The 13657-nt window shown below is 44.1% G+C and overlaps 1 protein-coding gene across 4 annotated transcripts in view; it reads right to left on the reverse strand.

Moving 5' to 3' along the window:
- The window catches only part of AUTS2 (activator of transcription and developmental regulator AUTS2), a 1125017-nt gene that overhangs the window by 74732 nt on the left and 1036628 nt on the right, over positions 1-13657 (reverse strand). For all 4 annotated transcript variants that reach the window (XM_067012189.1, XM_059038420.2, XM_067012190.1 and 1 more), the window contains exon 6: positions 10647-10698. In XM_067012189.1, the coding sequence (XP_066868290.1) occupies positions 10647-10698 (52 nt within the window). The remainder of the gene's footprint in view (positions 1-10646; positions 10699-13657) is intronic.

Genomic DNA, 13657 nt, shown 5'->3' on the forward strand with positions numbered 1-13657 from the left:
TCTCGGGCAACGGCAAGACACTGAAAGTACTGTTTCTCTACTCTGAAACAAACCCTTCCCCAACAGAAACGAGAAGCCTGTGAAGAAAGCTAAAATCCAGCAAACAGCAAGTGCCGTATCAGGAGAAGAAGTTGATATTATGACCACCTCGTAGCAAATGAAAAGTAGGAAGGAAGATTGCTTCAGTCAAGGAGGCCTAGATTAACTTTTGAAGAAGCAGAGCTCCGATGAATTGCTTGGTGCAGACTCTGCTGACAGCTGAAAACAGATGGCGAGGTGGTGACATTCTCTTGATGATCGAGAATGGCCCATCCAAGCCTCGTTTCAATTCACAGTTGGTAAAATGAGTCACTCTGTAGAAAAAGAGGCCTCTTGCCAGCGTGCCTCTGGGCTCTCCAAGGCAGGGCCTTGCTCTGCTATGGAGCCCTCAGCCCTACCTTCTAACCTGTAGCAATCCCCGGCCTGAACCAGTCGTTCAATTCAAGTACAAAGGAACCGGCAGCTAGGTTCTCTATACTCTGGGCTTTTATAAACGTTTACTAAGCAGATAAAACACCTCTTTTAACACCACTCCAAATACAAACCTGCAGAGGAGGACTCGGCATTGTTATTCTAATTCTGGAGGGAGGTTAACACCTAACAGCTGGTATTCAAACGGTAGCATCTCACTCTCTCCCCTCCGGCTCCCCCCTGTGGCTCCACCCCTTCCTGCCTCTCAGACGCTTCCAATAGAGATGGACTCTACAGGTGTGAAGAGAGGTTTCTGCTGCCCTATTCTTGCTCATAAGTTCAGGACTGAAGTCATGACACTTCTCCCAGATGCAAGTGTCCACAGTCTCATTCATAGCTCTCTGGGAAATATATGCCCTCTGCACAAGCTTCAGGCTCTAGAAGGACCTAGAACACTCCAAAGCAAACTCTGGCCTTTAGACCAGGATGGGATCTTGGAGTCTACCCGACTTTCTCAAGTTAACGAGAAAACCTAGTCTAATAGAGTGATTTACTCGTGGTTACAAGCAGCCCAGCTCAGACTTGAGCCTGGATCTTCTATAACTAAAAGCTGTGGTACAGCCTGCCACCTCCACGCAGTATGCCAACCTGTCAAACATTTAAGCAACAAAATCTAACTGAGGAAACATGAAATCAAGAGGCCCTATTGATAGGCTATACACAGACCTTTACAATTCTCCCCCAAATCTTTTCAATAGCTTAACTAATTAAAAAAAAAAAAGACAGCATCAATTTTTACAATGGAAAGTTCTAAGGGGCAGGTTTTAGTCTCACTGTGAACACAAGCCAGCACATCTGTGCCCACAACCCCTCTCTGAAAGGGTGACATTGTCTGCAGTCTGAAGGCTGGTCTGTTTCTGGTTTGCTGACCCGTCAGGGCTCACCTTGGATCAGCTTTTCCCTCCTAAAAAGGTCTTAAGGCTTCTTTCCCATTATACCATTTAAAAAGTCTCTTTTCGAATCTTAAAATATATTAAGCTCTTATGCTTCTGGTCATTATGTTTAATGCGATCTGTTCGCTGCTGTTTCTCCTGTGCCTTTTACGGAATCGGTGCTCAATAATAATTTTTTTAAAGATTTTTTTGATGTGGACCATTTTTAAAGTCTTTATTGAATTTGTTACAATATTGCTTCTGTTTCATGTTTTGGTTTTTTGTCTGCCAGGTGTGTGGGGTCTTAGCTCCCCGACCAGGTATCGGACCCACACCCCCTGCATTGGAAAGCAAAGTCTTAACAACTGGACTGCCAGGAACTCCCTCAGTAATAACTGCTGAACAAAAGAATTCACTTCAATATGGCTTCCACTTTCTGCCAACTGAAGGAAGAAACGGAATGAACCCTGACGTCATTCACTTCACAAATGACAAATCCGACCTCAGGGGAAGACTCCTTGTCAAACCCAAGTCTATGGATGAAGTTCATGGATAAAGTGGCCTTCAGAGATCAGCCCAAGAAGTCCAGCAGAGGACAGTCCACACTTGGAAAAATCAAAAACTGATATAAAACGAAAGGAATTACATGGCTGGGCTTTCGGTGAGAGGAGCTTTACTACGCAAAAGCCTTCCCCGGCTGTAAACAGATGAGAAAATGATGTAATCCTGGCTAAAATTAGGTTTCAGTGTTACTCTTCTGAGAGATGTGAAAGGTGATAGATAAGAGGGGGAAATGTTTTCCGAGTGGGTTTTAAAGGCATCGCAATCTTAACCGCCTCCCACATCAGCCTATTAGCACGCACACTTGAGACATCTCCCTCTCCAAAAGGACTCTTAGAAAAAAGCAATGGTGTGCTCTCCACCTCCTCCTCTACAAGACAAAGTTTAGGGGGGTCAGAAAAGATTTGAGCACCTACAGAACATTACTCCTTATTTAACTGGCGCCTCTCCCACCTCGGCATGGACTGGCCTCACGCTTACATCATCGGTTGCTAGGGAAATGCCCCTGCCGGAAAATCCTAAATCCCTTCTAATAAAATCTGGCTGAAGAGTAACAATCGGTCCACTTACAGGCACAAGAGTGGGCGTGGAGAGTGGAAACATGGAAACATGCCTTAGTAGAAGGGAAGGAAATCAGAGATGTCTAAAGTTGAGCATCGCTGCAATGCAGTCACCATGATGCTTTTGGCAGCACCTGCTCAGATCACGGTGGGCGTCCTGGAATGCCAGGAAGACGTGGATGAGACCGCCCACTGTCCAGAGAATGTTCCTACTAACTTCCAGGGAACACAGAATACTTCGGAACGCATGGTGGAAAAAGTCCTAGGGACTTGTTCTGGCCAATGAGATGGCTGGAAACGCCCAACACCACAACCAAGCTGAAACTTTAAAGAGGTGTTCTATGATTCTGTCTCTACTCTTTTCCTTTTACTAAGATAACCACGATGAGGGCTGCTCCTCTAGCCTGGGTCCCAGAATAAAAACAAGGGGAACCACAGCTGGTCCGCAGCTGACACCTGATATGAGACCTTTGTTGCTGTAAGCTCTGCAACATAACGTGCCAAAGCAGATGAAGAGAGGCCCTATTAAGTGATATAGAAGGGCAAAGACATCTCTCCAGAACAGCCATGCCCAGTGCACTGGGTGCCGAACAGTGGTAAAAGATTTATAAGAGGGATTTCCCTGGTGGCGCACTGGTTAAGAATCCGCCTGCCAATGCAGGGGACACGGGTTTGAGCCCTGGTCTGGGAAGATCCCGCGTGCCATGGAGCAACTAAGCCCGTGTGCCACAACCACCGAGCCTGAGCTCTAGGGCCCGCGAGCCACATCTACTGAAGCCCGCACGCCTAGAGCCCCTGATCCGCGGCAAGAGAAGCTACCGCAACGAGAAGCCTGCGCACCGCAACGAAGAGTAGCCCCCCGGCTCGCTGCAGCTAGAGAAAAGCCCGCGCGCAGCAACGAAGACCCAATGCAACCAAAAATAAATAAATTTAAAAAAAAAAGATTTATAAGAGAAAAGCACGTGGAACACGGCAGCTCTTCGCCCTAAGCTATTCTAAGCGAACACAATATTAAATTTTATTTTTTTACTTATTTATTTTTTGGCCGTGTGGCTTGTGGGATCTCAGTTCCCCGACCAGGTATTGAACCTGGGCCACGGCAGTGAAATTCCGGAATCCTAACCCCTAGGCCACCAGGGAACTCCCAATATTAACTTTTCAACTCCTGGATTCAGTTAACGCTGAGAGGTTTGCTCAAACGGAGAATTCTGCACGTCACACACACAGCGACCTGAGAGAGCACCCAACTAAGGATTGGCCCCTTCCACTCCTACCCACAGGCTTCAGGAACTGGTGAGAAAGCATTTCTAGCAGGGGAATCAGAGGAACAGCCACTTATGGACAGCTTTCCACTTGGAGGTAAAATGAACCTCCAAATACCAATTGATGGGCCACCTTACATAAGCAGGCTTTAGAACGCACTTTCCCAGCAAGTCCAGACACCCAGGCAATTGATGGAAGTCAAGTCTATGGGTAGGGTGGGGCGGTGGTATAGAATATCTGAATTCGGGCCCAGGATCTCTTTGGTGAATTCACGAAGTAGGTCCTTAATTGAGAGCCACTTCTACTTTCTTAAAGCATAGACTGGGGAAGTAGGTAAAAGATTTTGATGGTTGCCCCAGGCTAAATCAAAGAGAGCTGAGGAAAATGTTCAGGCACCATGAAATTAATAAAATCTCCGCTGCACCCGCTCCACCATAGGTTCAAGAATAAACTGGTAAAAATTCGAAATGCATGGAGATTACTTGAGTGGGAATCAATCATTCTTCCACTGAAAAATTTTGACATTTCCTTATACAGCATATTCACTGGATTCATAATTCACCAAAGTTGCTTCCTAAGACCAAGCATTGCTGGACTTTCTGAGTAATTGAGACAAATTTTGTTAGTTAAATAAATTCCAGGCAAGTGCATATTTGACTTACGCACAGGAAAGGAAAGAATTCTTATGTAAGCTGCAACACAATAGAGTTTTATCTTATCTGAGGAACTTACTGCCGCTTGCCTGTGTGTGTTTTACTGCCAAAATAAAATAAATTGAATCAGCTCACACATGATAACATGCTCTTTTCCTAACTCATACTAATTGCCTGGCTAATTGATGTTTGTTGAACTTTCTCCATTTCATTGAGTGATTAGGTACAAAGCTAACAGTTGACATCTGTAGGCGCTTAACTGGCGTCTGTAATTACTGTTAATGTTAAATAATTGTTAGTTAATTGGAGTGGTAACTGAGTGAATGGAATCCAGATTGTGAAGCAAAAAGCAACCTAGTTAAATAAACATACATTTTCAGAGAAAACAACATTTTTGTGCAGTTGTCAGAAACCAGAAATAATCCAGAGGCCGCGGGATAGCCACCAGCTTCCTCCATGCAGGAAACTCTCCAGGCCTGAGGCTGACCCCATGCACTGGAAGGTTGTTACCAGTGAGAAGGCCCTTTGTCATTTAACGGTTCTCATTAAAGACTCTCCAGAACTGATCTGATCTTTTTGGTGCCAGGTGTCTACTAGGAATGTAGATTACTTTCTGAGACAGCGAATTTGACATCACTGCCTAAACGAAGCACTAAATACGAACAGAAAGGGAAGTGGCGCTGCTCAACATTCAAGCTTCTTTGCTAATATCGCTGAGTAGGGAGAACAGCCTTTCCAAGAACAGCAGCAATCAATCAATAAAGTAAGGGAAGAGCCTCTGAGTGCGCTCAAAAATAAACAGTGGCATGTGATCATCCGACTAAAAGAATGTCACCCTGTAATCTGCTCCAGCTCACAGGGGCGCTCAGGACCAGGAGATCTGGCCTACTTCTATCTGGAAAAGTGGCATCGCTGTCAAAGTTCTACTCCAAAGACACCATCGAGATCAATTCATATGCTCGGAATACCTTCCACCCCTTGAGCTAAAATTCCAGAAAGGGGATCCAACATTCACCCAGGATTCCCCTCCATACTCAAGAACAAGGTCAGGGAGAGACCGGGTAGCAGCTGATGGAAAAATATCTGGAGGGAAACACTTTCTGACCACGTGGAATCTTTTTAGACCCTTCCCTGTGGTTTCACACTAAGAATACAAGGCTTCGGTTTCCAAGAATTCTCAAGGAATAATTCTATACAACAAATTCTGTACCTAAGAGTCTGGCTCCTACAGGAAGGTCAATTTCCATAACAAAAGGAGCTGATTACGTGTTCTCTGCAGTGTGGAGTAGGAGGGAAAACCCAACCATTCACAACTCCTTTGTCTTGAATCAAGCACCAATTACCCTTCATTCGTATTTCCCCTGTATCAGACATCTATCTCTATCCTCTCTGAAGACCCAAGGAAACGCTCTGAAACTACAAAAAGGATCCAGAGAAGGAAAAATAAAGAATGAGTGACAGTCCAACTTTCCCTTATGTAGGATTTAAGACAGTACAAAAATGGGACTAATTTATAGAGGCTAAAATGGGCTCAGTTTACTCTTCTGCACGTGGGGAATAAGCTTCATGTCATGTTCTCCTTACAACGAAACCCAAGACACTACAAGGAATTGTAAAATGGTCTCCATATTTTTATTATAATTGGATTTTGAACTCTCTATCTTTTTTTTAAAGAAAGCTATCCCACACTCAATTGCATTGTTTTCACTTACATAGAAAGCACAGAATTGTTTTAGGGGAGGGGCCTTGGTGGTAACATAACTTCCCTTTACTTGTCACCAAACCCAGGAATTCCCCCTTTATGTCTAAACTTGATGAATGGAGTGAGATCATCGCCATGAAAGATTTTATTACGTACTCAGTCACTGAACCTCAACCCACCAAGCAGCATGTCTAGTGACTTTTTTCTCACTTCATCTCAAATCTCAACCAATTTTTTAGCCAGGTTTTCCTTCTATGCTGGTGATAAAACCATATTGTCAAAGATACCCAAAGGCCCTACTAATCTAAAGGCTCCAACTTCATCTGTGTCCCATGGAAACCCTCAGCACAAAATCGACCCCAAGAAGAGGCCTGCGTGTCCACTAGTAGGTCTGGTGGGGCCTGGGAAAGAAAAACCAGCTCTGGTCGGAGAGAGCTCACGGTGGCCCCAGGGGTCTGTCTGGCACTCATCATGGTGAGTGAGCGTCCACCAGCGTCCCCACGGCTGCCCTGGGGGAGGGGAGGTGGGGGTCCTACCTGGGAGGGTGGGTGGCTGCTGCTCTGCTGCATACGCTTCGGTAGAAGGGGGTGCTCTCGGCGGAAGGGAGCACAAATTAGGGGCCTCATCCCTACCGGGGTCATTCCCCACCCCCGCTATCTGGAAACACGCAGCTCTCTCACAGTTAGCTCAGGGCACCTCTCCCCAGGAGGGCCGACATTACCACAAGACGAAGATGAAGGCTAGAGAGGGGGTGAGAGTGATGGGGTGAAGTACACCAGCTGGCCCCTCTCATCTGTAACTTGCCTTGGCTGCAGGACAGATCCTGGAAAAGAGGCGATTCAGGGCCTTTTCTCTACCCCTAAACTAGACCGTGGACCTACACCAGGGCTGGCAGGACAGTCATGTCTCCTAAGTACTCATTTCCTGCGTTTCTGCCGATATATGAAAATGGCAAAACCCCTGAGAAGTAGGACCTAGAGTAGGTAAAGAAGCGTCATAAATACTGGCTGGACACACTGAATTGACTGACAAGTTAGTTCCTTTCAAGGATAAACAGTCTAGAATTTGGGGTACGAATCCCACCGCTTCGACAGCAGTTCAACCAACTAAATATGGACAAGAACTTAGTCTCCCTCTGTGTGTCTCTGTCTCACTGGGAAAATTAATTTTTTCTTTGGCAGGTGGTTGAGTCACAAAGACAGAAGGATTCATAAAATTCACATGAACATCCTGTAAACATCTAAACACATAAAGATTAAATAAGGCAACCGGGACCCTGATTGAAGTTCAACTATTTTTTTTTTTTTTATGTCTCCAACCCTAAGCCCTGCAGCTTGGAGGTTCATCTCCCCGCCCCTCTGGACAAGCTCAGTTCTCACTGGGCATGTCCTGTGTACATGCAAGCACGCACCGTTTGGTTCACTTGTTTCAAAGTGGGAGATAAAAGGCGTCAGAAGGAAGCAAAGATTGGGAACACCTAAACACAAAAATGCTGCTGGCCCTCTATTAAACTGGACAGACTCAACAACACAGAGTCAAAATAAAATCAGAGAGGCAGAAGGGATATAAAATGTGTTCATGGCACCTACTCTGCTTCAGCCCCTCCGCCCCTCCCCCAGCTAACTGTTTTATCCCCACCAGAGACGTCGGCCCAGGACTAGGTTTTGCTATGCTTGAAAATTCTGACCTAAAGAGGCGAAACGACTTACTCCAGCTCACCAGCAGACTGATGGGACTTGAGCCCCGGCCCCTGCTGCTTCAGCCAGAGCCCCATCCCCCAACCACCCCGCCCGGCCCGACATCAAAGCTGCGCGCCCCACGCCCCACGCCCCGGCCCGGCCGACCCCACCACAATCAGCTTGTGAGATTAGCACTGCCCTCCCACAGTGAAATTTTATGGGCCGAATCTGCCTGCCACCGGGCTCCGCAGCGTAATCTCGCCTGCGGCTGAAAGCCACGCTTCTGGAAGGCCAGAGCCCGGCGGGGGCTGCTGAGAGGGAGAGGTGATGTGCAGCTTTAAACATCTGGAGGAGGAGGAATACACGTGTCAGCTTCCCTGCACTCTTGTCAGACTGTTCAATAAGCCGAGGCTTTGAAGATCTTCCCAGTGGTGTCTGTTACCTGGTATAAATTTGCCCTTTCTTACATTGCTTTTTATTGCTCTTGGCTAAGAATACTGGACAGAGATGGGAGACCTGACTTGCACGCGGGCAGACTGCTTTGCAGGAGAACTTGAACTTGATGTGCATGAAGCTGACAGTTCCTTGAAGGCCTTGTCAACCATCCATCCAGTAGACACTGCCACCACCCAGAGTAAAAACAGACCCAAACCCACATGCACATAGCAAGACTCTGCACCTGTTCTGAAGCAATTATTGACATTATCACTATACAATGAATCTCTTTTTGAACTTGTTTTCCTGATGTTTAGCAGTTTGAATACTAATCCCCTTAACAAAACTGCCCCCGTGCTTCTTCCCCCTTCCCCGGGCCCCCCCTTAATCTCCTCCTCTCCAGGGAGGAGGGTGGGTGCTGGATACCAGTCCGTCTACTTTGCAGCACCTGGATTTGCATTGATTCCGGCTCTTGTCATTCATGTTACCAACAGGAATTAGCATAAGGCATTAAGGGGAAACTCTGGAGGAGAAAAGAAAGGCCATTTTGATGGAAATAAGGGGCACAGGAATAATCTGCCATCAACTAAAATGCGTATTTGTGTACGGTTTCCCAAGCAAAGCTTAGCAAAAAGCCTATGTTGATTTTAGTGTACACAAAGAAACCTTAATCCTTTCAAGGCAACTAAATCACCCCCAGAAAAGCAGCTCAGAAGAAAGGCACCCTGTCAGGATGACTATTCACAACCAAATAGATGCCACAAATCACACTCTGTAAGTAAACAAAAATAAGAATGCGGGAGACGTTTGATTGGAAAAGGAAGAGGGGCCAGGGCAGCAGGAGGGAAGACGTCATCACTCACTCCCTCCAGGGCCCGGAAGGGAGCCTTTCAGCCCCATGAGGGCAGTGGGGCCCCGAATGCAGGTCCCAGAGCCAACTCCCCTGCCAGGCCTGATCCCAGAGAGGGGAAACACATTCCAAAACTTCAGGGCAAGTTAGCAAAAGAGAGACACAGTCATGCGGGCTGGAGGTCCTGGGGAGGGGGTGGGGCAGGGTGTCACTGAAACACAGGGGACCCGCTTTTGGGCAACTGTCCTGCCTCGGGCTCCTCCTCCTCCTATCTCGCAGGGACACACAACCATCTACCCAACCTCTTCTCTCATCAAAATGAGCAATGAACAATTATGTATCTTTCCATCTGAGCCCTGTACGCTGTGAACTGCAGTGTATCTTCTTTTATTGGGCTTTAGCATTATGGACAACAGATTTATACAGACTTTCAGTCCATCAGAATATATGAGGAAGCATAAAACTGGAATACTCCATTAGGCAGTAAAACAAGATAAAATGCACTATGACAGTAATTCTGGGAGTAACAGCAAAATCACACAAGCATGTACACCTAAAGGGAACTCTACACATAATGTACTATTTAAAGCTGCAGTTGGTTCAAATTCTAGAATAATCTGGGAGCTCAAAATAACTGCACTTGGAAACACGTGTGACCAACCAGCTAGCAAAAATGCTAGCCAAGGCAACTACAGAATGCCAAGGTGGTTTCACATTCCGCTTCGTGAAGGCCCAGCCCTGTTCAAGCTACCAAGTACCTTCCGTGTGCTACAGAAGGAGACCACGACGGGAAGCATACACTCTGTATTTAGCAATTACCACGCAAGCGCCTACCACGGGTTCTACAGTGGAGAGACAGAGATCAAATCATTTATATGATTTATACCTTTCAAAGTATACACCACTGTAAGGCCCGTGATTGGAAGCTCCCTTAAACTTCAGTATTTCCAACAACACTGCCACAAATGAAAACTGCCCAGAAACCTATTGGCAGTGATTTAAGATAAGTTTCCCCCTTAATGTATTGCTATATCATTAGCCTCTCTTACTCTATATTGCAGTTTGGAAGAAAGTAATGGGATGGCACGTATTTAAATTTTGCCCCCTTGATCGTTGATTAATTTTACAGAAAGCCCACAGCAGAGTAAGGCTTGGTTTATGACCGTAATGTTGTGAATACTAAACATGCACTGGTTATTAGAGTCCGCAGAACAAATCAGCGATGTATCGTTCTCCCACTGCTGGGTAGTTGATAAGTAACAAAGTTAAGGCATCTTGAGAACTATTGTTCTCCATTACCACTTCCTACATTAAATGAAAGTCGCATAGACAGTAGTAATTTCTTAGTCAAATCAATTTAAGTAAGGATTCAATATATTCTTTTGAAATAAACCGGTTTTGGATGCAACACAAAAGCACACAGATTCTGTCTCAAGCAAAAATACAAATTATGAACCGTAGCTCCAGAATGAAAAGGGAATGACCATTGCTCTTTACGCTTTCACCCCAACAACGGAGCAAACAGAAAAATGAGCTATTGCTCGGATTTAAGGAGTCTTACCTTTGTTTACAATAACAGTATTGAAGAGTTTTTCAGAGGTGGCATCTGAGGCCTGCAACACAAGAAGGGGAAAGAAAGCATTACTATTGTCATTAATTTTGTCATCACCCATCATCATTACGATTAGTTTAAATCAATTTTACTACGTTTTAGAAAAGCCTAAAAAGGAAAGCGGCAATTTCCTCCAATCCTCCATAAGGTGGTGCTGGTTGACTGTGTGAGCCAGACCTGCAGTGCAGCTATTTGCTGAGGGAAGAAAAAAATCTGATTTTAAAAACATGTCCTTATTAGACATATTATCTGTGCAAAACATATTTCTATGAGATGATACACAAAGCAATTCAGCTCATTCGCATAATGAGTTCGCAATTTCATTGACAGATCATTATTTTGGAAACGGTACTTTTTTCATATTTGCAGACATGCCATATTTTTCAATTTTCTCTCACAAACTAGAAATGCCTATTATTTAATGCTAAGCTTCTCCCCACCAAAAAGTGTCAACCAGCACTCCCTGAAATTCATTTTTAAAGATTTATCTGATGACCCCCAAGATCCCTGCCCCCTGTGGTAACCACGACGACCTTGGTGTTGAAATGAAAGCCAGCCGACCTGCCCAGCAACCCGACACTACACACACCATCAGCATTATTTCCTTTCCATTTTCTAGAAATCAGGTCTGCTAATTATTACAGTGGCTCCAGGAACGTGAAACAAGCCTGTTTAAACAGCAAGAATACAGGCAATTTAAATTATACACTAGTGTTCTGGAAAATCAACATGAAGTCTGTTTGGAGAAAAATGCTATAATGTTTCAGAAGCACTGTATTTCTAGAACTTGAAAAATTAAAAAATAAACTTAAAAATTAAGCAGCTTCATTATATAGTAATTTGATGATATATTGTGCATTTAAAGTTATAATGGCTATATTATATATGTATGCTGTTCTTGCTACCCAACCCTTGTAAGAAATCACTGGTCTTCACACTTCATGCACAGAAATGCATGTTTTGACAAAGCGAAGCAGAGAATGGTGAATAAATCTAGAAGAAATATAAGAAATAGGGTGTGGGGGAATCTGAAATACAACATAATCAGACTCTGGGGCTGGCTTTTGGGGACAAAGAATATATTCAATTTAGTCTTTTTGTGTTATGTTGATAAAAATGAGACATTCCCGAGTGTTATCTGGGGAACAAGTTCCAGTTCTCAATGCAAGTGATACAGAAAGACATAAAATATTGTTATTATGACTATTTTCCCCTTTATTTTAATTCTAATCTGCCTGCTGTAAGCGTGATTCCAAAGATTAATAGATCAAGAAAAAAATGAATGTATAGAACGTGCAAAACAAGTGTTGAACTCTATACATTTATACATAAGCAGTTTAAAATAAAATAAATCGTTGGTAGATGTTTCCTTTTATTTTGCATGAATAAAAAATATGCTGAGGGCCTTCTCGACATTTTAAACGTAATTAAACCGCATGTTACAGTAGCTTTTCATAAAAATAAACCACCAAAAAAGTGTTGCATGGAGGGGGAAGCAAGATATGCATTAAACAAATCAAGAATATTGAGTTATGGAAGCAAAAATTACAGGAATAGTGTTGTTATATTGTAATATTAAGTGAGATGTCTAGGAACACGAGTTTCCCAGCTAAAAACTTGGAGATAAGAGCATTTCACCATTCCTTGATGAAAAAGTGTCTCTTAGTTCAAATTGGAATGGTTACAGTAAATCCATGGCTTAAACTACAGTTGATATGTTTAAAAGGAAAAAAAAGGGGGGGGCTGTTAATTCATTTTACCAAATTGAAATAACCCCTGCAGATTTGAGGACTACCTATTAAAATAAGCCTAACTGGCCCAAAGCACTACAGAAACAAAGTACTGTACCGTCAATGCAAAAAGCATGGGTCAGGAGAGGAAAAGGTTCTTGATCCAGCTTTTATTTGCACTTGGGGTATGTGTGTGTGTTAGAGGGGGAGAGAGAGAGAGCAAACTGGACAGAAGCTGTAGGCGAAGAGGCCCTCTGGCTGTCTTGCACACCCTCCTTGGGGCTGCCACCCCTGTCAGCTCCACTGGCCTCCACACCATATTCTCAAGTAGCCAGTTAAGTGATCCTTATGTCTGCAGCGAACTTAGAGGATGTGATTATACGATGCCAACCGGTAAGTTATTAAGGAAATGAGCCTGACAGGATATTCAGAGTGACTTAGGAGTAATGCTCTCTAATAAAAGCTTTTCCAGCCCTTTAATTTTCTGATACATGTCACAAAGCCGTTTTGTAACTGGGAAGTGTAAGGGGGGCGGGGGTCCTCAAAAAGGCCTCCATGGAAAAACACCCAAAAGAAAATGACAGCAGTGGGACTTAGGCTAGTCATGAAATGACCTGGATCCCTTTCTCTCCCATCCAGGTGGTTACAACTATGGCTGACCACTGTCCTGAAGAGTCAGAAAAGAGCTTCTCAGCCAAAGTCTTAAGCAGGAACTGCATGGAAATTCTTTGCTTTTTCTCGATGAACTTTCTAATTTAACTTGCGCTTTAAAGCACTTGTACAAATGTGTGGCTTCTTGGATCTTAATCTTTGGCGTGTTTTCTTTTTCATTGTTTTTTTTAGGAAAAAGTGTGAAATTCCTTATATTACCTGAACCATTTTCCTGGCTGATTTTTTTTTTTAATCAGGGACGACTAATGGAAACGTGGTAAGCCAAGGGTTAGCCGGCGAGCACAGCTTTTCCTTCTTTCCTTTCTTAAGTACGGGGTCACCTTTACATACTAAAGATCTTTAGCTTTTGCTCGCCATTTCACTTCACCCCCCTCACTCGGTTTTGGAGGATGAGGGCGTGAAGTGGCTGCACCTAAAAATGATTAAAAAAAAAAAAAAAAAAAAAAAAGCTCTCTTTTGGCTGCTTTTTATTTAGGGGGGAGGTGGAAGCAGATTTTTTAAAAAATACTGAAAAATTACTAGACGCCGTAGTTGGTGTTTAAAGAAAAGTTAATTAAG

This window comes from Kogia breviceps, chromosome 14 (genome assembly GCF_026419965.1).
Source record: "Kogia breviceps isolate mKogBre1 chromosome 14, mKogBre1 haplotype 1, whole genome shotgun sequence".
Classification (NCBI taxonomy): domain Eukaryota; kingdom Metazoa; phylum Chordata; class Mammalia; order Artiodactyla; family Physeteridae; genus Kogia; species Kogia breviceps.